Source organism: Hemibagrus wyckioides, linkage group LG15 (assembly GCF_019097595.1).
Source record: "Hemibagrus wyckioides isolate EC202008001 linkage group LG15, SWU_Hwy_1.0, whole genome shotgun sequence".
Lineage (NCBI taxonomy): Eukaryota > Metazoa > Chordata > Actinopteri > Siluriformes > Bagridae > Hemibagrus > Hemibagrus wyckioides.
The window spans coordinates 13,515,001-13,539,865 of record NC_080724.1 but is presented as its reverse complement, the minus strand read 5'-3'; the positions used below and the strand labels follow the sequence as shown (position 1 = coordinate 13,539,865).

The 24,865-nt window shown below is 40.6% G+C and overlaps 1 protein-coding gene across 1 annotated transcript in view; it reads left to right on the top strand.

Annotated features, from left to right (window-relative positions):
• The first annotated feature begins 3,303 nt into the window (after nucleotides 1–3,303).
• ephb4b (eph receptor B4b) overlaps nucleotides 3,304–24,865 on the top strand; it is a 23,273-nt gene continuing 1,711 nt past the window's right edge. Inside the window, exons 1-16 of the mRNA XM_058410050.1 lie at nucleotides 3,304–3,894; nucleotides 13,522–13,592; nucleotides 13,709–13,999; nucleotides 14,275–14,662; nucleotides 17,469–17,624; nucleotides 17,931–18,278; nucleotides 18,424–18,548; nucleotides 18,654–18,813; nucleotides 18,921–19,020; nucleotides 19,880–19,941; nucleotides 20,116–20,229; nucleotides 20,428–20,675; nucleotides 20,960–21,175; nucleotides 21,308–21,457; nucleotides 21,636–21,829; nucleotides 24,670–24,813. Coding sequence (XP_058266033.1) covers nucleotides 3,813–3,894; nucleotides 13,522–13,592; nucleotides 13,709–13,999; nucleotides 14,275–14,662; nucleotides 17,469–17,624; nucleotides 17,931–18,278; nucleotides 18,424–18,548; nucleotides 18,654–18,813; nucleotides 18,921–19,020; nucleotides 19,880–19,941; nucleotides 20,116–20,229; nucleotides 20,428–20,675; nucleotides 20,960–21,175; nucleotides 21,308–21,457; nucleotides 21,636–21,829; nucleotides 24,670–24,813 — 2,849 coding nt within the window. The 5' untranslated portion in view covers nucleotides 3,304–3,812. The remainder of the gene's footprint in view (nucleotides 3,895–13,521; nucleotides 13,593–13,708; nucleotides 14,000–14,274; nucleotides 14,663–17,468; nucleotides 17,625–17,930; nucleotides 18,279–18,423; nucleotides 18,549–18,653; nucleotides 18,814–18,920; nucleotides 19,021–19,879; nucleotides 19,942–20,115; nucleotides 20,230–20,427; nucleotides 20,676–20,959; nucleotides 21,176–21,307; nucleotides 21,458–21,635; nucleotides 21,830–24,669; nucleotides 24,814–24,865) is intronic.

The window sequence follows — 24,865 nt, the reverse complement described above, 5'->3', positions numbered from 1 at the left end:
ATAATAAACTTACAACACTTTACTATAATACTGTGGAAATATTCATGGCTGTGTTCAGGAGGAAGGCTTTGTGAAGATTCCTACAACAAAGTGTTTCCCTATCACAACCAGAACTCCTGTTGGAAGATGAAAATCCTTAAAGAACCCATGAAGAACCCTGAGAATGATCAGAGTTATAGATTTCACCGTGTTGTGCGACTGTGAGAGAGGAGGGACGGGACTCAGCTATGCTGATGTGACGTCACTGGTCAGAAGACTCCCTCAGGTTGATGAGGAGAGGTTTTCACTGGCTGTAGGTGGACAATTCTAACATCACCTCCATCACAGCAGAAAATCTCCACTGGGTAATTAAACCTGACATGCAGAACGTTCCTCACAGAGCCCTGTGATCGAGAACAGTGATGTCACTCTCACACACACACACACACTTAATCACACACTAAATACACAAGACTTATAGTGAAAGAATACATACACACACATACAGTGTTACATGGTGTGAAACGAAACTCAGAACACACACACACACCCATACACACACCCACACACACACCCACACACACACATACACACTTTGCATATAAACAAAGGATTCTCTCTACACACTCTAGCATCAGACAAAAAAGAGACACAAACACACAACAGTTTCACTAGCAGTCGAGAAATCTCTCTCTCTCTCTCACACACACACACACACACAGTGAAAGTGCATATTATTACAGTGTGTGTTTAAGTGCAGGAATGAGCTGTTATTAAATTGATTTCAGTGTAGTCAGCTATGACTCAAACACAAACACACACACACACCTACAGAAAACTCTCACTATGGCTTTATTTTCTGTATTGTATAGAATTTCTGTATTTGATTTCTCAGTGATAAACACTCTCCTATATATGATGATTATTTATAAATTATAAGTAATAAATGTGTGTGTGTGTGTGTGTGTGTGTGTGTGTGTGTGTGTGTGTGTTACAGAAAAATATCGATATGATGGAGTGATGTGATGAAGCTCTGTTACTGTTTCCACACTGACGCTGATTATTTTCCTCTAGCAATTCATCCCTGAGTGTTTATTCCTCTCACACCACAGTAACTTACTAATGATTACAACTTTTTATTTATTAAAGGACAACTTACACTTTATATCCATATATAGTTAATGTCATGGATCATCAGTGAAACCAGCAGTTCTATCAGCTATAAACAGTGTTTCCCTCAGCAGTCTCTCTTTATTCTCTCTCTTCAAGTTAATAAGAGAAAACTCTCAGCTTGTCATGTTACTGAGAAACCACAAAGATGTGTAAACTCCTCTGTCCTGAAGATGTGGAAAAACACATCAATCTGTTTATTTTCTGTGGAGCGTGTGCTGTACACGTTCCTGCGAATTAGTTGTTGCTATAGAAACGATAACATATTTGTAGAAGAGCATTAATATAAACCTGTGATTTGCATCAGCACCAATCAGAATCCAGAATTCATCAACGCTCTAGTTAATTCATCATCACCCTGCAGCTTTACAGAAATCCAGATGTAGATGTAGATCCTAATGTAGAGTCCAGAGGTGACGTTGTTGAGGAAGGAAACACGGGTGACATCTTCTTCTGGGTGTGAGCAGATAGAGGGAAATATATAAATCTAAATATATATATAAATCCTTCCAGTGTTGAGGTGAAGACGAGTGAAGACAGCAGAGCTTGTGTTCAGATGAGCAATAGGACAGTGTTTATGATTACAGCAGTAGCTCTTACATACATCTATACAATCTACTGTGAGATTAAACACTGAAACTGTGTAGAGGGGGGAGAAGATTCTATCTTTCTACCTTTCTGTGTGTGTGTGTGTGTGCGTTAATGGGTTTGACACTCAGGCTGTAAGTGAGTGTGAACAAAAGCAGCATCAGTGCTGAACCTCACAGGTACGTCAGACTCACACATGATGACTTTCACACTTCCAGCCTGCTGCTTCATGTGTTTATGAGGGCGGGGCTCATGAGGGGGAGGGGCTTAATCCTTACGACCTCAGTGTGAGAAACAGGAAGAGAGGAGGATCTCTTCCACTTTCACAACAAAGTGTGGAACTGACAAATCACACACACACACACACACACACACAGAGAAAGGTAGAGTGTTCTCCCACTTTCCACAGCAAATTTAGTAAAAAACATTAAAAAAAAAACTCTGTGTTTAAAATTCTTAAAGTTTAAAATTCTTAGTTTAATGTCTCTGACTCATTGTTAGGAAATAACAAAAAAATGATAAAGAATTCTGAACCAAGCAGATTTTCATGAACCAAATATGAGTCTGCTGTGGTGTCACGCTAAAGAACCTGTAAAAGGTATGAAGGAAAGGAGGATATAAAAGAAAAAAAGGAAATGAAACAAATCAAGTGAGGCTTTAAGGATGGAGAAAATGACGGAGAGCAACACAGAGGACAAAAATGTCTGAAACGATCATGTTAAGAAAACAAAGGAAAAGGAAGAAATGATTAGAGAAATGAAAAGGATTGAGGGATGAAGAGGCAGAGAGAAGGCAGGTGGAACGAACAATGAAGTAAAGGTTGAAAAGAAAGACATGAGAAAGAGGAAAGAGGACAGGAAGGGAGTGAGACGTTTGTGCACCAGTGTGTGAAAAGGAGGTCATTAGTGGTGATGGAGAGACTCTTATCTTCATGACGAACGAGTGATGCAGAGTGCTAGTGAGGAAAAGACGAGTGAAAGAATGAAGGAGTGAAAAATTTGCTGAGGAGAAAAAAGGGGAGACAATGTGAGGACAGAAATGAGTGATTAGTTGAGAGAGGGGGTTTGGACCACTCTTTATTATTATTGTTTTATTTTTTTTTCTTATTAGTAAATTCACTTTTAGTCTGTTTTTACTCATTGACCTTTTTTCAGTTTTTCTGGATAGAGTGTCTTTATAATAAATTATCTACATTGTTTGCACTGGGTTTTTTTCTCTCTGTATTATTTGCTTTTGTGCTACTCCTCCTCTGTACTTGATTTAACAATACATATGTAGAATTTTTTGTCCTGAGAGAGAGAGAGAGAGAGAGAGAGAAGAAAAGAAAAGAATAGAAAAGAAAATTTTACTTTTCGATGTATTTAATTTGTGTTGTTTTTGATTCTTTTCATCATTAAAGGCATTCAGTCTCGCTCTTCAAACGCTTCAGTTTCTGTTTATTCATGAAGGCATGAAACTTTATCCAAGCGAACGGGGGCGTGGTAAGAGGCGTGGCCAGGGGCGTGTTCTCGAGACGGCGTGAGGAACCTCCTAAATTCACTTTCATGCTTTTCTGCAGTCCTGCAGCTGATGTGTGCGCGTGAGACAGGCAGAGAGAGAGAGACACACACACAACTTTCTCACTGAGTTTTTATATATGAGGTTTATTTTTTTATATTTATATTTAATTGTTTTTACTTGAGCGGTGTGTGTGTGAGAAAGTGTGTGTAAGCGGATTTTTTCCTTTTCTGAAGAATGCAGGAGGAAATGTCGCGTGGAATTGCGCTCGCGCCTCTCCGGTAACACGGATCCTGTGTGCGTCTCCCGGGCCGCGCGCTGCACCAGGAATACTCGGGGAAAGTCAATATTAAAGAAGACAAGGACAAGGACACTCACAAACACACACTGTTTTTTCTGTAAACTTTTTTTATGCGGTAATCTGGATTTACTGCCGTTATGTCGGAGATTTAATCTTTTTTGGTCCGATCGGCGGCGCGCGCAGGAAGTGTGTGTGTGTGTGAGAGAGAGAGAGTGTGTGTAGCCTCTGTAATTGATTAGTTAAGAGCTGAGGTGTGTGAGGAGTGTGTACCGGAGAGATGGAGCGCGTGCACTCGGTTTGGACGGTGTTTGTGTATTTAGCCTTCATCGGATTCAACAGCTGGAGTTCAGCAGAAGAAGGTAAGATCTCTCTCTCTCTTTATATATATATATATATATATATATATATATATATATATATATATATATATATATATAATTTAAATATCTGTTTAAAATCAAACTAAAAATGCCGTTTAAAATCAAACTAAAATAATTTCTAACTATTAAAATCATACAAAAAGGAAACTTTTTACCCGCATAATTTAGCCAAAACTCTGTGTAATATTTTAAATATTTTAATTCAATATCTAAAGTCAAAATCAGCCCGCATTTAACATTAAAGTGACATCGATTTTGACACACACACTCACACACACACACACTTATTGTAATGGATTTCCCAGGCTCTATTTAATTGTATTCAGTCTTTTATGAAAACGTTTGGGTTTAACACGAAACAACGCGGGTAAGATCTAAAATAATCTCTTTTAACATCATTTTAAAGAGCTTTAAAAAGTTCTACTGTTTCATTCAACCAGAGAAAAAAAAGGAAAAGAAGATAAAATGTGTAACTTTATGAGAAAAATTATAGGATTTAGAGTTTAGGTCTGCAGCTGAGGAATATTTACACTTAAACAAAGGAACTGAACCTAACCATCAGCGTACTGAACTCCTGCAGCACTGCTAGTGTGTATCTCTAAACAGAAACGAGTGTGTAGTGTACCTCTACCCTGTGTGTGTGTGTGTGTGTGTAGTGGAGCTCTACCGTGGATGTGTGTGTGTGTGTGTGTGTGTGTGTGTAGTGTAGCTCTACCCTGGATGTGTGTGTAGTGTAGCTCTACTGTTACTCTAAAAGTTAATTACATGCCAGATGTTTTAAAGGTCACAGTATCCACATTTCCTGGTGAAAGATATCTAAACTAAATTAAAGAGAAGTGTAGCACCATAGCACAGGAAAGATCCTGTGTGATACCCTTCAATTTCAGAGTGTCTGAACTGAATTCTGTTAAAAAAAATCATTTTTTAAATTAATATATATACATAATATTAATTACATTTATATATATATATATATATATATATATATATATATATATATATATATATATATATATATATATATATATATTAATTATATTTATAAAATATTAATTCATATTTATTTTCACAACACGGCAGATTATTGTGTATCTGGTGCTGAACACACATTAATGCATTATTATATTGTGTGAGCACACACACACTCACACATTTCCTGTCTGTCCTGAAATGAGACGCTGAAGGACATCACCACACTCACCACACAAACCTGTGAGGATGTCACACAAAATTTCAATCTTAAATGTTATTTTTCAAATAGAGCACAAAACTGTAATGCCATATATTTTAATTTTATTTTATTTGAGAGAAAAAAAATTTACTTTGCTGTGAGATATCCATGTTACAGGGCTAGAGTCACCACACACATTTTCTCTTTGATGGTGTTGTGTTCATGTTATCACACTCATATTGTGTTGAGATTATGCCATTTATTAATTTAAATAAATACGAAGAATTTTTATAAATAAGTATTTAACACTTAAATAAACAATTGTTTATTAAAATAAAATCAACAGGTAAAAAATGCTTTTGTAGTGTGTGTGTGTGTGTGCGTGTGTGTGTGTGTGTGAGACAGAGAGAGAGAGAGAGAGAGAGAGAGAGAGAGAGAGTAGAAATAATGTTCTGTTACACTACAGCTGTTCAGTTTTTGGTGTAAATAGTAAATAATATCCAGTAGGTCCAAAGGTCCTCCTTACGATCCTCTCAATACAGGGTGTGTTCTGATTCTAGATCTTGGTTCTAGAATGTAAGAGAACAGTGTTAAAATGTTGATAATGGTTGACGCCATGGGGTTCTGTCAGTAAACTCTGAGTGTGTGTATAGTGATAATGCTCTAACCTTCATAACCTTGATGATGTTCTGTTATACAGTCATGTGAAAAAATTTAGGACCCTCCATTGAATATTCAGTTCTTTATTAAAAAATGTCAACATGTCAAATTCTGATCCTGTTTTAATTTGTACCTGTAGATGAAAGTGATATAGTTGTAAATATCAATTTGTTTTTACTTATTAAACAAAAGAAATCAACAAAAGTGAGTATTTCACCTGAGGAAAAAGTTAGAACACCCTATGCCCTAATAGCTAGTGTTTCCTCCATTGGCATTTACCAGTTTCTGACATCGACTGGAAGAAAGTTTCCCCCACTCCTCAATGCAGGATTCTTTCAGCTGTGTGATATTTGGGGCTTTCTTGCATGTACAGTCCATTTTAAATCACCCCACAGGATCTCAATAGGATTTAGATCTGGGCTTTGACTTGGCCATTCCAGAACTCTCCATTTTCTACTTTTCAGCCAGTCATTGTCATGTTGCAAGGTTCAGTTCCGCTTCAGCTTCAATTTTTTGACAGATGGTCTTCCATGTTCCTCAAGCACCTTCTGATACAATTTAGAATTCATAATGGATTCTATGATGGTGAGTTGGCCAGGTCCTGCTGCAGCAAAGCATCCCCAAACCATAAGACTACTTCCACCTCCATGTTTCACAGTTGCTATGAGGTTCATTTGGTGAAATGCTGTATTTGGTTTACGCCAAACATGCCCTCTATTATGGTGTCCAAATAATGCAATTATAGACCCATCTGTCTGAAGCACATTATTCCAGAAGACTTGGCCTTCATCTCTGTGTTCTGTGGGAAACTTCAGTCTTGCCCTCATGTTTTTTTTAGATAGCAACAGTTTTCTTCTTGCACACGTCCCATAATAATTCAAATTGTGTAGTCTCTTTGTGAATGTAGATTTATGCACTTCGACATAAACTCTAGCAAAAGCTTGCTGTAGGTCCCGTGATGATATTTTAGGTTTTTTGGAGATGTCTTTAAGCATCTTGCGGTCTGCTCTTGGGGTGAATTTGCTTGGACGGCCTGACCTGACCATGTGGGCAGTTGTTTTAAATGTTCTCCACTTGTAAATGATTTTCTGGACAATGGAATGGCTGAGTACCAATTCTTTTGAGATATGTTTTGAGATAGATTTTTATATGCCTTACCAGACTCATAAGCATCAACAATCTGCTTTCTAAAGGCCTCAGAGAGCTCTTTGGATCTCACCATGGTGATTCCTCTCACTTTAACAATTAAGAGCAAACCAAGCTAAATGTCTGAGGTTTAAATAAGTTAAGCCTCCTTCACAATGCTCTGGAACAATGTTCTTACCATTTGCACCTGATGTGATATACCTGTAGGTCATTTTATCAATTTAAGTACAAATAAATGTGGGGGTGTCCTTACTTTTTCCTCACAACAAATTGGATTTTTTAAAATTACATTTTACAGATAATTAAAAAAAGTATTTTCTCTGCTTTTATTTGTTTAGTTATATTACTTGAAACTTTCAGTATTATTAAAATAAATCAAATGCCCATAGGTTTAGGTATGTTAAAAATAAAACACAGGCTTTCATGGGGTGTCCTAATTTTTTCACATGACTGTATATCATATATTAATAATGTGAACACACACGCACACACACACACACACACACACACACACACACACAAAGACAAAGACAAAACAAATTCAACTTAAAAAAAATAGAGAAAAATAGGGCAAAGTATGTAGATAAATTCGGGACAATATAATGACACTTTATACAGAAAAAAGTACTTTACTTTATTGTTAAAAAAAGTAATTTTACTAATAAAGCTAAAAAGGTAAGGTAAGGTAAAAAAGAGTCAGTGTGCTGGGGTTTAGTGGATGTTCAGGGTGAAAGCGTCAGTGTGCTGGGGTTTAGTAGGTATTCAGAGTGAAAGTGTCAGTGTTTTTACTCTCGTTATAGAGTGAGTTCCCAGTGTTCATGTGTGTCGTGTTTCCTGTAATCCCTGTTGCCTGCTCTCTCTCTCTCTCTCTCTCTCTGTCTGTCTGTCTCTCTCTCTGTCTGTCTGTCTCTCTCTCTCTCTCTCTCTGCCCCTCTCTCACTCTGATTTTCTTTTTTATGTACTGAAACTAGTTTCTTGTGTATGTGTGTCTGCGTGAGTGTGTGTGCATGTGTGTGTGTGCGTGTGTGTGTATCTCTGCGTGTCTCTTGCTAGATTAGCAGCATTTACACAAAGAAAACTTTCTGTGACACTCATGTAAGAGACTGATGTGTCAACACTCAAGAGTTCCTGTCCACATAAATACTATACCAGTTACACACACACACCCACCCACCCACACACACACACACACACCTGCAGTGAAGACAAATTGGCTTGGTGATGTTTTGTGTTTTGGTTGTATACACTGAGCTAATGTATGATTTATGGTGTGATTTTTTTTATGGTGTGAAGTCAACATTGAATCAAGTTCTTTCATGAACCTCAGTGGAGTGCGTTGTTCTCTCTCTCTCTCTCTCTCTCTCTCTCTCTCTCTCTCACACACACACACACACACCTCTTCCTTGACTGCATGAGGAATTTTATGTGCAGAAAACATCCTAATAAGCAGCATATAAATTCAGAAAGCGAGAGAGCGACAGTTCTCAGACGGTTCTTGGGCAGCGTGTGGAACATCAGGGTTTAAACTCAATAGTGGAGACTGTGGCAAGGAAAAACTCCCTTAGATGATATGAGGAAGAAACCTTGAGAGGAACCAGACTCAAAAAGGAACCCATCCTCATTTGGGTGACACCAGAGAATGTGATTATAAATGATTATGAACACCAGAGAGTGTGATTTTAAATTATTATAAACACCACAGAGTGTGATTATGAACAGTGTCCTTTCTGCAGTCATGTACAGTCAGTTGTGGGAAGCCGATACAGCATATGTAAAATGTTAGTGTGTGTATTATTTAGGAGGTTGTTGTCATCCTCAAAGTCTACGTGGGGTTAGCGTCGTTGCTTTGAATACACAAAATCCTCACGAAGCAGAATCCAGCTGGAGCTGGTCCATCTCTGGATGCCTCGGGATCCTCACAGGCTTGGCCCCTTCTCACTGAAGGTCTACTAGAGATGCCACAATCTCTAGATGCCTCGGGATGGGAAGGAATTAGCGTAATATAAAGGATGCAGCACATGTGAGTGTGTGTTTAAGCTCAGAGACATTGTTGATTAAAGAGGAGAATCAGCAGTATTCAGAGTATGACTTCTCACTCTACAGAAATGTCATGTTTACAAGTCATTGTTAACATACCGTAAAAAGAAACAATTCCATCAGTTTGTTGACTTTCACCTCACGTAAACCTTCCGATTGATTTCAGTAGCTAAACTATCACAGACTTCAGTAAACAAACAGCTTTATCTTCTGAAGGGAAACAGAACAGCGTTTAATCCATTCTGCCTTTATAACTGTGAACTGACTCTGAACTAAATTTATTTATTTAAATGTAGCTAAAATAAATTGATTGCAACCACTTAACTTAAAAAAATTGAGTAAATTCAATGAATCATATTTTTCAGTGTATATCTGTGTGTGTGTGTATGTGTGTGTGTGTGTGTGTGTGCATGTATATACTGTATGTGTGTGTGAATGTGTGTGTGTGTGTACTGTATATGTGTGTGTGTGTGCGCGCATGTATATACTGTGTGTATACTGTATATCTCTGTGTGGTGTGTGTGTGTGTGCATGTATATACTGTGTGTATACTGTATATCTCTGTGTGGTGTGTGTGTGTGTGTGTGCATGTATATACTGTATGTGTGTGTGTGTGTGTTTGTGTGTGTGTGTGTGTGAATGTGTGTGTGTGTGTGTGTGTGTGTGTGTGAATCAGGTGCTGAGTTGTGCCCTGTGAGTTATCTGCTCAGGTGTGATTAAAGCTGTTAGAGTTTTAACACAGAGATACAGACTGAGTTAGAACAGAGAAATAGAGCAGATATACACACAGTGTTACAGTGTAGAGACGAACAAGCTGGAGTAATAACACAATTCCGTTCAATTCAGGGTTTTTTGTATAGCACTTTTAACAATGGACATTATTGCAAAGCGGCTTTATAGGAATATAACAATTCAGAATAAAAATTACACTTTAAAATTTAAATGTATATAATGAAATAACAGAGTAATAGCAGCGTAATAACAAAGTAATAACAGGCACTTTGGTCAGTAGAGGAATAAAAGCTCTTCAGTGAAGGATGTGGAAAGTCACTGTATCACTATTTAATGTCTCTGTTCTGTTCTGGCAAAACACTTCAATACATCACCAGTCAGAGTGGAAAATCCTGCTCACACACACACACACACATACACACACACACACACTCTCTCTCTCTCTCTCTCTCTCTCTCTAAAGCAGATTATAGAGAACAATAAAATAAAACTTCTCAAAAAACTGCCATCCTGAGACAATTATCCCTCCTGTCTCACTCTCTCACTGTCTCTCTCTATCTGTCTCTTCTCTTCATTTGTGTTTTACATCATAGATCTGAAATTTGGCTTTCAAATCAGAGAAAGAGTCAGAAATCCAGAGAGAGAGAGGTAGGGGGCAGAGAGAGAGACAGAGAGAGTTTGAGAGAGAGAGAGAGAGAGAGAGAGAGAGAGAGATACAATAGGTCAGGTGATATGGTGCAGATGGATTTGTGTCTTTGCTCTTTTTGTCCTTGCTGTGCTCCGCTACTGAGAACTGAGCACTTTGCATATGTGAGAACACAGTGTGTGTGATCTGTGTGTGTGTGTGTGTGTGTGTGTGTAGGGGGGTCCTGAAGGGGAAATGAGGTTCTGCTGCTCACTAATCCTGTTAAACAGATCTGTCTTTTCTCAGTAGGGTTTAAATTAGTCCTGTTCTCTCTCTCTCTCTCTCTCTCTCTCTCTCTCTCTCTCTCTCTGTGTGTATGTGTGTGTGTCTGTCTCCCTTTTTGTCTGTCTGTCTGTCTGTCTCACTTTTTATCCCCTTGGTTCTTAACACAGGGATTAACCTCTCAAGGAGTTAAACAGGCTCTCAGTAATCTCATAAATTCAGCTGAGTGGCTCCCACGCTTTCATCTCCATTCACACACACAATGCTAGCACATTGCTAACCCAACCGTAACACACACTACTACCACATCTCTCTCAAAACACTAAAGTACACCAGTAACACAACACTAACACACTGCTAATACACAACCCTCAGATGACTTTAACACAATTCTCTCTGTCCATTTTTACTATATAAGTGTACACAATTTAAAGGTATTAAAGTCAACGCTACCACACTGCTGTTCAAGCGGCTGCTAGAAGCTATCTAGTTACCAAACCAGTTGCTTACCACATTATTTACATGACAAATCTGGTACTTTGCACTCCAGAACCTTAGCAAACCAGCTACTTCACTTACTAGCATATTTGCCTTCTGGTTAGTTAGCATACCAGGCTGAGAAAGTGAGTGAGGAAAAGTTTTTAGCTATGATTTTTGTCACACACACGTTCATGATAGCATGGGTTTTGCTAAAATTAACCAGGTATATATTATTATCTGATGCAAAATATACATGTATCTATCCATCAATTTTCTATACCAGCTTTATTCCTAATTAGGGTTACGGGGATCTGCTGGAGCCTATCCCAGCACACATTGGGCGAGGGGCAGGGGTACACCCTGGACAGGTCACCAGTCCATCACAGGGCGACACACATATAGAGAGACATCCACACACACTCTCACTCACTCTTATGGGACATTTAGAATTACCAATCAACCTAATGTACGTTTTTGGACTGTGGGAGGAAACCAGAGTACCCGGAGTAAACCCACGTAGGCACGGGGAGAACATGCAAACTCCACACAGAAAGGCCCCTGCCTGTTCGAACCCGGGATTCGAACCCAGGACCTTCTTGCTGTGAGGCAACAGTGCTAACCACAATTTTTACCATATTTTGCTAGCAGCACATGGGTTAGCATTTTTGCAGATGGCTGGGTGTTGAAAAGAATTTAATTTAATTTTTTAAATTATTTTGTTTACTGTAAATACTATTTTTTTTCCAAAACTGGATTAGAGACATTTGTAAATCTAGTATGTTTCTCTGAGTATGAGATTCTTTGAGCTCAAACCAAAAAAACCACAAGAACCACATAGCCCCGCCCACTTAGGGCTTTTTGCACAACTCAGTGAACTAGTCCTAGGAGTTTCTGGTCTAAGGTTAAAAACTTGGTGTCTGTCTACTCAGGAAAGTGTGATAGTCAAAAATGATTAAAAGTATGTGTGAGTTACAGACAGTATGGCTGCCGTTAATGAGGCACAGACGAATTTATTTAACTCATGACTGCTTCCATGGAAGAGCATGAAACCTGAAAGGCAAATACATTTCAGGATGTGGGTATGTCGTGACTGGGGCATCAGGGCTCTGGGTGCTAGACTATGGGAGATTATAAACAGATAAAACACACACACACACCTGATATTGGCTAGTCTCTATCTCTTCTTGTGTTCAGCTCCTTCAGCTCATGCAGTTAGTTGAACACCATGAGATATAGTTAATGCAGTAACACAGCTAGTTAGCGCTAAATGGTTAGTTTATTTTACTGGTAAAATTTTACTGGTTTTATTTTTTATTCAGCAGCAAATTGGGCTGCAGTAAACCAGGGCACTTGTAAAAAAGCAAAATATTTAAGTCTAATATTAATAATATCTCACTTGTTGAGTTAGATAATTAACACACGTGACTAAAGACATCATTTTAGCTGTAATGTCGCTGCCTCCACAAACACAGAGTCAGGTGTTCGTGTCATTGTAGGGACTTTCAGGTCCTCACAAAGCTGCAGATGCACAAAACATAGTGATGCCATCAGTTATGACTGTTATGACTGTGTTATGATGTTGCCAAACTTTAGTCTGACCTGAAGCACACACACACACACACACAGTTTGAGAGCTGGCTGTGTTCCTGGTCATTCCTGGGTGGCTATGAAGCGGAACAGTTAAATTACAGTTCAGCATCCAAGACACACACACACACACACACACACACACCCCTCTAATCATCTGTCTCGTTAATTACAGAGGACAGACTACAACACACACAAACTGAAAGTGTGTGTGTGTGTGTGTATGTATGCATGTGTGTGGTGGTCTAGAGGAAATGGTGAGCGTGACGAGACATGAATTCCAGCAGAGCTCACACACTCTGGGCACATGACCTCCTTAACAAGGAGCACATCGGCTCACACGCGCATGCACACCCTCTCCCTCTCTCTCTCTCTCTCTCTCTCTCTCTCTCTCACACACACACACACACGTACACACACAATCAATAGTGAAATTCTCTCACACTGAACTGAACATTAGACCTGTGTATCTAGAAACAGTTAAATGAACTTTGTGTGTGTGTGTGTGTGTGAAACACTATAACACACTAAATAGACTAAATTTTAAAGTTAAAAGTATTTTATGTTTTGAGCAGTGTATATCTCAACTATTTAATGACAGCCCAGTCAGCATACACACATACCTTATGGTACGTGGCATATTTGACCAGTTTAGTTGTGTGTGTGTGTGTGTGTGTGTGTGTCCATCATGTTAAGCATTATGGGGCCAAATGTCCCATTAATCATATTTCTGTGTGTGAGTGTGTGTCAGACTTATGAAGACCATATGAAATTCTTGAAAATTTATGGGGACCTTCAGCTCATACCCACAGAGTCATTTATTTAGTTATTTATAGTTATTTATTTATTTATTTTAATTTTATTTGTCTCTCTGTCTCTTTTGTAGAAGTTGTGATGAATACAAAGTCAGAAACATCTGATCTCAGATGGACCATCTATCCTGTTACTGATCCTGAGGTACACACACACACACAGTTTTATAATTGTAGTTTTGATCCAAAATATAAACATAGATGTACCTATGTTGATACCTTACTAATATCTGTCTGTCTGTCTGTCTGTCTGTCTGTCAGTGGGAGGAGATGAGTGGTCTGGATGAAGAAGGGAACAGCGTGAGGACGTTTCAGGTCTGTCCATCAGACGGGGGCTTGACATCTCATTGGCTGAGGACGCGTCTGATCCCATTGGGCGGGGCCTCTCAGCTCTATGTGGAGATTCGTTTTACCATTATGGAGTGCGGCTCATTGCGTGCACACTCACACACACACGCCTGCAAGGAGACCTTCAACGTCTACTACTACCAGAGCGATGATGACTCGGCCACACTCACACACCCCGCTTGGATGGAGAACCCGTACACCAAGGTACACACACACGCACACACACACACACACAATATGTAACAATGGTCAGTGAAAGCTTGTGTGTCCATGGTAACATGACTAGATATTTATGATAAGGTAACTCTGAGTGTTAAATAGTTCAGTGCTGATTGTGTAACAGATCGAAGTATAGAATAAATTCAGATTACAGTGTGCGGCCGTTTGACTGTCTAAATATCCTGATGTCCAGCACTCCGTGGTTAGTGATCCTATACTTAATGTAGTAATATTAATATTAACCTTATTGTCCTTTTCAGGTGGATACGGTGGCGGCCGACTTCCTGTTGCGGCGTGGTGGTGAGAGGAAGTCGAACGTGAAGACTCTGCGTGTCGGTCCAATCACTAAAGCCGGGGTTTATTTAGCGTTCCAGGCTCAGGGCGTATGCATGGCACTGCTAGCTGTGCGGGTTTACTTTAAAAAATGTCCCTCTCATGTTCGCAATTTTTCTGCCTTCCCTGAGACTCTTCCTCATTCGCTGGTGCAGCAGGCTGAGGGCAAGTGTGTGGAGAACTCCGCCCCCTCTGGCCCTGATGCCCGCCCACCAACCATGCTGTGTGGAGAGGACGGGCAGTGGGTGGAGCCTGCTTCAACTTCCTGTGCATGTAAAGCAGGATACGAACCCGTGGACACAGACCGCTGCCGAGGTGAGTATGTGTGTGTGTGTGTGTGAATGCTTGTGTGATAAATAAAGAATTCTGGTAACAGTGGTCTTTCTTCCATATTAATTCACTGATGGAAATTGCCCACAGAAACTCCACTGTTCCTACACACACACTTTGTTTAGTATTGATGAGGGAATTGAGTTCAAGTTTTATACTGTACACTGTATCACACACACACACCACAATGATAAATATATTCATACTCACAGCTTGATCCAGAAAGCCTGTTCTGAATTACAGTTATATTCAGGGCAGGACAGAGAGAGAGAGAGAGAGAGAGAGAGCGAAAGAGAGAAAGATAGGGAGAGAGAGAAAGAGAGACAGAGAAAAGCAGCTGAATATGGTATAATTGGCCATTTGAACTGCCCCCCCCTTCACCCCCCAAACACACACATGTGGTTTGGATTAAGAAATTTTCGGGTCGTTGCCCCTCAGGATGTGATAAATGCTACCCCGATTAAATTTGCATATGTGTGGGCGTGGCTTCGAATGGAATGTGAATGTTCTGTGGGCAAACTGACTAATTTAATTTATCAGTAGTGAAGTTCATGTTTTGTGTGTGTGTGTGTGTGAGATATTTATAACACACATGTCTCTCTGTCTCTGTGAGAAGTGAGGTCCTCAAACATTCGGTGGTGTACTGACAGTCTGAGATGTTCTTATTAATAAATAAAAATGAATAAATAAATAAATAAATACAAATAATAAATAAAATAAATATATAAATGAAAATGCAGAAATAAATACTGAAGGAAAATAAATAAAATAATAATTAAAAAAGCAAATGATTAAAGATAAAAAAAATGAAGCAGACTAATGGGGAAGTGTGGAAGAATGGAGGAATTAAGCAAGACACGAAATAGGAAAGGAGGAATAAAATAACTAAGGAAGAACGAGAGAATTAATAAACAGTTAGCTGTTGAATAAAGAAGAACTGACAATAAAGGGGAAATAACACTACAGAGTGAAATGATCCGATAGCAACTGGAGACTGTGTGTGTGTGTGTGTCTGTTTTCTCATGTGACTGTGAAGTTTATGAGTCTGTAGAACACAGGACCCTTTCTGACAGGGTGTGGTTTTGGATTATGGGTAATCTGACTCTATCTCTCTTTCTCATATACACACACACACACACAGCAACAACAGGTGGCTGCATGTGTTGTGCTAATTGCCAGGGTCTTTTGTGTTTCTCTGTGTCGGCAATCTTATTGTCATGTGTGTGTGTGTGTGTGTGTGTGTGAGAGAGAGAGAGAGATAGAGAGAGAGAGAGATCTTTTTAGTTGGACACAATGGATGGGTCACTTAGGGGCTTGAGAGCAGATTGTGTGTGTTTAAGTTAATAGCCAGCCCTCTTACACACACACACACACACACACACACACACACACAGTTGGTCTGTGGAGGTTAATGGTTTAACTCTGTATGTTCCTCAATACACACCAGCTGCTTTTTCACATTCATCACTAGCTCTATTAAAATGCAGGAAAAAATGTTAAACAGAAGGTTAAATGTTAAATAAATACATGAATCTAAACATAAAAGCAAAAAGTTGTCGTTTTGTTTGTAAAATTATTTATTAGTTGTGTATCAACAGTTCTCCTTTTTATTGATTAATTAATAAATGCTTGATAATTATTGTACTTATGTACACAGAGGGAATTCTACTGTCAGAAATACAAATAATGTAAGAATCTTTTGGAGCCATGCTTAAGAACATACAGAGAGTCGTGTGTTAAGTGTGTTAGGTGTGTTAGGTGTGTTATGAAGAAGAGGTTTTATAGCGATGATGATGATGATGTAATCAGTGAGATGTTGGAGCACGTCAGCGTTCTGGTTATCATACTGATTAGCTGTTTATTGAGAAATTCTCATTAAAAAAGTATTGGCACCAAACTACTAAAGCCTCTCTCTCTCTCTCTCTCTCTCTCTCTGTCTGTCTGTGTGTGTGTGTGTGTGTGTAAAGTGCTCTGGAGTTCATTGAGTGTGTCAGTGTGTTTATGTTAGATATAAACCTGTCTCTCAGCACCGCCAGCGTGAGTGTGTGGGCAGAGCAACATTCCTGGCAATAGTTTAGAATACACACTGTCATCACCTGTCTCTCTCTCTCTCTCTCTCTCTGTCTGTCTGTCAGTCTGTCTGTCTGTCTCTCTCTTTCTCTCTCTCCCTGACTTTCTGTCTGTCTCTCTTCCTGTCGTGTGGAGGTCGCACCTTCCCCATATCCGCTCTGTGGTTTATTGCTCAGTGAGGCTCCTCTCTGTCTGTCTCTCAACGGGTCACTCATCCACACGTCAAGCTCTGATAAACTGTGGATCATTTAAACACACACACACACACACACATACAGAAAAGAACTTTGACCTGTTCTGTTCAGTGATATTAGAGTGTAAAAGGGTAAGGAGTCTGTGAGGCCTCTCTCTCTGTGTGTGTATGTGTGTGTGTGTGTGGGTGTGTGTGTGTATGTGTGTGTGTGTTTGAGAGAGACAGAGATTTGAATTGTCTTGGAATGTTGTACACTTCCTGCACTGACATCATTTGCTGTATGTTTCTAAATCAAGTTCATTCAAACTTGGCATGAGCTGAGAGAGAGAGAGAGAGAGAGAGAGAGTGTGTGTGTGTGTGTGTGTGTGTATACAGTGAGTCACAAGAGACGTTTTATTTTTAATTACATTTTACAGAAATCTTAGTAGTGTCAGTAATTTTGCAGCATGCCATATGTTATTGTGAGAATTAATATTTCATACTCTGTCTCTCTCTCCGTCTGTCTCTCTCTCTCTGTCTGTCTTTCAGCGTGTGGGCCAGGTCAGTACAAGGCATCGATGGGTGCAAATGTGTGTCGTGTGTGTCCGATGAACAGTAACACACATTCTCCTGGAGCTGCTGTGTGTTCCTGTCGCCCCGGTTACTACAGAGGGCCAACTGACACGCCTGACATGGCCTGTACAAGTGAGCACACACACACCCACATGCACCCACACACACACATACAAATGCACTCACAAATGCACACACACACACACACACAGTCTGTAGTTAATGGAGTGGAATAAATGCTTTAACAATATGGTGAAATTCAGCACCTGCTGAAGTTAGGACACGCCTCCAACCCTAAACACAGTCATGCCTCATTAAACTCGGACACGCCCCTTAAACACACACATACTGACCCTCTCTCCATTCAGTGTGCTGTCTTACTGCCTTGACGGTTATTATGTGATCTTAACTTCGTCTGTGTGTGTGTGTGTGTGTCAGAGCCCCCCTCTGCACCACGGAACATTGTCCCGCAGGTGAATGATACGATCGTGGTGTTGGAGTGGAGTGAGCCTGTGGAGCGTGGTGGACGCTCAGACCTGTCATACGCTGTGGAGTGTGTGCGCTGTGGTGCGAGTGCAAGTGTGAGCGCGAGTGTGTGTGTGCCATGTGCAGAGAGTGTGCTGTATCGGCCCACGCAGACAGGACTAATGGGGAGGAGAGTAGTGGTCCATGGCCTGCAACCACACACACGCTACACCTTCACCATCATCGCTATCAACGGAGTGACATCCGCCAGCAGCACACACACTGCATCATCGAGCATCAACATCACCACCAGCAGCTATGGTGAGTCTCACATACATCCATACACACACACACACACACAGATGTGCTTATTACAGTTGCATGTTTAGGTGTATGTACAAATATACAATTATTTTTTCTCTTATTTTCTCTCTGTGTGTGCGTGTGTGTGTGTGCATGTGTACAGTCCTTGTCCCAGTCTCAGGTATCAGGAAAACAAAGGCATCTGAGACAAGTCTGACTTTGAGTTGGAACGTCCCAGAACACACACTTCACACCATCACCGATTTCCAGCTTCGCTACTGTTTACAGGTACAGAGAGAGAGCGAGAGAATGTATAATTGTCTCCATTTAGCCCTGTGTGATGTGTTACAATAATCAGGAGGTACTCCCAATGCTATGTGTGTGTGTGTGTAGGGTGAGGACGAGGCGTGGCAGTATGTCAGCAGTAAGCAGACCTCGGTGGTTCTGTCAAATTTGGCTCGCTCATCTCAATATCGAGTTCAAGTCCGAGCCAGAACCAGTGCCGGATACGGACAGTTCAGCAGCCCAACTACTGTCAGAACACTGCCTGATGGTACACACACACACTCACACACATTAACATATTCACGCACGCATACACACCCCTTTTGCAACAAAAACATGTTTGATCATTCTGTTTTTTCTCTCTCCATCTCTCAGATGCAGAGTCCCACACTCGTATGATAGTGACTGGAGTGCTGGTTGCTATGGGACTCCTCATCCTCATCGCCGTAGTAACTGTTGCCGTGTTTTGTTTTCGGTAAGAGTTCAAGTTAAAAGAAAATTAACAATGAAAGTTGTTTACTAATTACTCACAGTTACACTTTCTTCTCTCTCTACCTCTCTCTCTCTCTCACACACACACACACACACACACAGTAGTCAGAGAGCATCATGGTTAATAAACACATTCCCTCCCACACACTGAGAATTCTCTGTACTCTAGTAAAATTAGGATGTGGATGTGTTTATAATTCAGAATATTAAAGGAAATAAGAAAGTGGAGCCAAAGTGTGTGTGTGTGTGTATGTGTGTGTGTGTGTGTGTACAGGATGTCTCCACCCCATACCATCTCCATAGGACTGCTCTCTAGAACAATGAAACTGACCCCAGCACTAAAACACACACACACACATACACACAGACACACACACACACACACACACATACATACAAGCTATAGGAACCCACACCCAGAACTATTTATATTCTGCAGAGAGAGAGAGAGAGAGAGAGAGAGAGAGAGAGAGAATTTGTGAGTGTGTGTGTTTGTGTGTGTGTGTTTGTGTAATAGTAGGGTTTAAGAGGGTTTGTTTGGGTTTATACTGTACAGTAAACGCGCGCACACACACACACACACACACAAATTAGGGCTTCTGAGGTTTCTCATGAGGTGTTAACTACAGGAAACACAATATTGATTCCTCTATGTGTGTGTGTGTGTGTGAGTGTTTGTGTGAGCTATAGCAGTAGTATTATTCTCATCTCTCATTTGTTTCAGCTGTAATATTCAGGACGTAAAAGATCTCATATTCAAAAAGTCTCTCTCTCTTTCTCTCTCTCTCTCTCTCTCTCTCTCTCTCTCTCTCTGTCTCTCTCTCTCTTCCTCTCTCTCTCAGAAAACACAGCAGACTGAGGGACTCAGAGGCAGATAAAAATGGACAGTATCTCATGACTCCAGGTGAGTGTTACACAGAAACCAGTGACACACATACTCAGGTAGTAGTGGCATTATTGGGACCAGAATTCTGTTGTTCTATTTACAGCATGTGAGTGTTTGTTATAGTATTTTCATTTTTTAATGATGTGTTTGGTATTGTGTGTGTGTGTGTGTGTGTATGCATTGTTTTGTCAGGCATGAAGGTTTATATCGATCCGTTTACATATGAGGACCCAAACGAAGCAGTGCGAGAGTTTGCTAAAGAGATTGATGTTACGTTCGTGAAGATAGAGGAGGTGATCGGAGCAGGTGAAAATCACACACACACACACACACACACACACACACAGACCAATATGTTCTATTCGTTAGCATACATTACATTTCATTTTTTCTTAGAACAGCAGTAATGCGCACACACACACACACACACACATTATAGACCGTTCAGCCACATGTATTTATGTTCATGACAGAGTTTGTGTGTGTGTGTGTGTGTGTGTGTAGGGGAGTTTGGTGAGGTGTGTCGAGGTCGTCTGCGTATTCCTGGTAAGAAGGAGAACTATGTGGCCATCAAAACCCTGAAGGGCGGCTATACGGATAAGCAGCGCAGGGACTTCCTGTCTGAGGCGTCAATCATGGGTCAGTTCCACCATCCCAACATCATCCACCTGGAGGGAGTGATTACCACATCCTGTCCCTCCATGATCATTACGGAGTACATGGAGAATGGAGCGCTCGACTCATTCCTCAGGGTGCGTTCATGTGGCTCTGTCTCTAGAACACTAGAGAAGTGTTCATGATTAGCTAGTGTTCTTATTAGAACATTGAACATTAGTCACTTCATGGTTCTGTTCCAAATGCTTTAACACAGTGAATCTGTTCTAGCTCCTGATCTAGACTGTAAGTTCTGTGTTCCCTGTTCTCATTATGTAACTATTATATGCTGAAATACAGGTATAGTTTGTAGAATTCCTGCTAGACTACTGGCCTTTTTTGATCAGTGTGTGTTTCTCTCCCATGTTCTTTTCCTGCGTAGATGAATGATGCTCAGTTCACCCCCCTGCAGTGTGTCGGCATGCTCCGTGGTATAGCCAGTGGGATGAAGTATTTGAGCGAGATGGGCTTCGTCCACCGAGACCTCGCCGCTCGGAACATCCTCGTTAACAGCAATCTGGTGTGTAAAGTGTCTGATTTCGGTCTATCCAGGTTCCTCACGGAGAGTTCCTCAGACCCAACGTACACCAGCTCTCTGGTGAGAACACAAACACACACACACACACATCATTTCTGTAATAGAAGTATCTAAGGCTGACTATTATAATCTAAGAAATGTTTATTTATTTTGTCATTCATCATGTTAATCAGTCTGCCTTGGTTTTCTCAGGGTGGAAAGATTCCCATTCGCTGGACAGCTCCTGAGGCCATCGCTTTCCGTAAATTCACCTCCGCCTCCGATGTCTGGAGTTATGGCATCGTCATGTGGGAAGTGATGTCATTTGGAGAGCGGCCCTATTGGGACATGAGCAACCAGGATGTAAGTGTGTGTTAATAATTCTACTGTGGAGAGAAAGAGAGAGATAAATTTTGTCCCTGTAAAACATAGAGCAATGGAAGCCTGATGAAATGTGTCGAAAATCATAATATAAAAACTCATTAAATGGCTTTGGATTAAAATTTTCATACAATTGTGTGTGTGTGTTTGTGTTCTTCAGGTGATCAATGCTATAGAACAAGATTACCGTTTGCCCCGTCCTCCTAATTGCCCCGCCCCCCTGCATCAGCTGATGTTGGATTGTTGGCAGAGAGATCGCGCGTCCCGCCCCCGATTCTGTGACCTCGTAAACTCTCTCGACAAGCTGATCCGAAACCCCGCCTCCCTCAAACACACCTCTCATTCACAAGAAGGGTGAGTGACATTGTGTCAGCAATAAACTAGCAACGTACTCATCAGTTTTACTGGCTGGTAGAAGAAACCGAGGTTCATTAACGTGGCCATTAGCTTGATTCTGATATCCATAAATGAAACATGTTTTCATTTTTTTTTTTTTTTTGAGTCTCTGTTATTGTATTCATTTTTGATACTAAGTCATGAAACTGGATTACCTCCAGTAGCGACGTACTTCACAGAAATCAGGATCTTGGTCCAAAGAACTTCCTGCTGAAGAATGGGTGTTTATGATTACTCTCCTCATCTTGGAAGCTTTTAAAACAAAGGTTTTGTGTGCTAAGAACAATCAGTTCATTCTTATGAAGTTCTTATGTCAGAGTTGACATTTGATATGTTTTGTGCCTCACTTTTTCTTTGTATAAAAGACTGTGAGTGTTTTGAAAAGACCAGCTTCAACACTGACAGCTTTATAAAGCGGCTGGGCCTTCTAGTCCAAAACCTGTCCCGAGGTGATCATGGCCGTCCAAATTTCTCATTAAAAAGAATTAAAAAGAGTTTCTCTTACAATGCAGTTGTAAACAACTCAGAAATGACTTCCAGTCTATGAGAGAGATCCACCTGCCAAACAGCATCAAAGAACAAGAGGAGAAATCCTTAAATCCGTTCAGTAGGTTCAGGAAAGATGACGCATTCCTGGCAGGCAACAAAAGCTTCATGGGTGAGGTCATGGAGAAAGGACATGTGGAAAAGGGATTAGTTCTTTCGAGATGATGGACGAGTGTGGTATAGACCCAGTCGTTGAGTTTGCCACAAGAGGAAAAGAGTAATTTGTGCGGTATTCAACTCTGCCTCATCATTTCAAGGCAGTTTGCTCGACATGGAGATAATTCAAGGTCCAGAATGCATGAATACCCCCTGGGGGGTAAAAAATCCATTAAGAACCAGTGGCAGTCATGGTAATCTGTGAGGGAGGTTGATTTCTTAAAACAATGGGATTATTATTAAGAGAAAGGTCTTCAGACAGATCCTAACCACTATTCTGGACAAATTTTACATGGAACATTGTCTAAAATCTGTTCTGAATGTAAAGCAGTGAATCCTTACCACTTACCAATACACCCAACCCCAGGTACAGCCTCAGAATGACTGTTATGATCTTATTTGCATCAATGAACCACATCTTGTCGCTTCTGTACCTCTGGCATGATATGGAGTGGAGTTTCTAGCTGAAACGCCGCTGCCATTTTTCTTCAAGATTTCAGAGTCTGAAATTTTGAATGTGGCTGTTCAAAGTCAGGTCGCTTTGGGCCACGACTGCTCCAGTCCTCAGAAAGCAGACTATTCCTGGCCAAATTCGGTTTTGGCACATAGAAATTCTTTTAAACATAAATGCTGCTTACTGTTGGGTCAGACGGGTTTTTTGGACATGAAGAATATTTCTATTTTTTTCCCCTTATAGTTTTATATCTGTATTTGTTTAAGCAAGTTGGCACAAATATGTCCTTCATGATCACGATAGCTCTGCTCATCTTATCTTATCTCATGTCCTGGTGTGGTGTTAGTGATCAGATTTCAGAGAATGATCCATGTACAGGTTGTCCAGAATGAAAAATCTTTCTGAAAATCTGGCAGAGATTGGTAACTAAACTCTGTTAAGGGGTAACTATGGTCACCATTGGGCTACAACAGAAATATAAAGAAATCAACTTTTCCTCAAGGTCTGCCATGATGTCTGCTGGTTCACGATGGAAGCAGAAGGTATGTGTGTGATCTGGACCTTGAATCATTTTAAAGTCCATTTGGCCCGGAGTAGCTGGCTGTCTGGGGACTCGAACTTAAAGATTAAACTAATACGTACAAAATGAGAAAGACCTCAGTTTCTCAGTAGTGGAGTCACTTCCAGAACTATGGGGAAGGGAATGAAAGACTCCTGTTCCATAACACAGTGGGAACAAAAGCGAGTTGCGACAGGAACCCTAAAAGAGGAATAAGGTCAGGAGAAACCTTCAGGGACAAAACAAACATGTCTACCTTCAAAGGTGCTTTAAAGAGTGTGATAAGTAAAGTTTAATCCCTTTCACTGCTGCATCCTGAACTTTCCCTGTCCCGCTAGCTTGGTCTGGGTGGAGCGCTCCATCTAAACTCATCCAGGTCACCATGAAGAGCTTGTGCGTGGACACACACACTTCCTGCTCTGCTACCACATTGGAAAGTGGTTGATGATTATAAGCAGGAAAACATCTAACATCTAAATGCTCATCACTAAATCTGTCACTTGAGGTCCACCACCCTCCTGACGCCCTCCCACCACCCTCCTACCCCCCTCCTACCCCACTCATGTCACTGTGGAATGTCCCGGTGGTCCAAACAATGGAGACGCTCTGAATGACGTTCTTTCAAATCACACCGCGCCCATCAGGGGAGATGCAAATTAATGCGCACACACACACACACAAATTGTTTGTTAGGAATGTCCTGTCCATCAAAAGAAAAAGTGTGTGTCACTGGAATAACTCCTTCTGGAATGTTGGAATGTCCTGTCACTGGAGAGTATCCTGAACACTGTCTCAGAGTGTAGTGTGTGTGTGTGTGTGTGCATGTTTACATATAAATGAGAAAACTGCCAAATATGTGTGTGCTTTCCTTACAGTCTCAGACAGAGAGCTGCCACTCAAGTATTCTCATTAGAATGTTAAGCCACGCCCATTAGAATAGCCCGCCTCTGATTGAGAGTTTTGTCACATTTCTGTCATGTGGTTTTCTGTGCTGGATGAATAATGGAAACTCATGCCATGTGCTTATCATGATCAGTGTTTTTATTCATTTGTTTGCATTTTGTTTGTTTGTTTGTTTGTTAGGTTGTTGCTGGACCAGCGTCCTTCTCTATCTCAGTGTGTGTCTGTGAGCGAGTGGCTGAAGGGCATCAAAATGGAGAGATATGAGGACAACTTCATTCAGGCCGGATTCACCACATTAGAGCTCATCTCTCAGATCAGCACTGAGTGAGTAACACACACACACACACCTTCTATCTTATTTAGTGTTTAGCAAAAT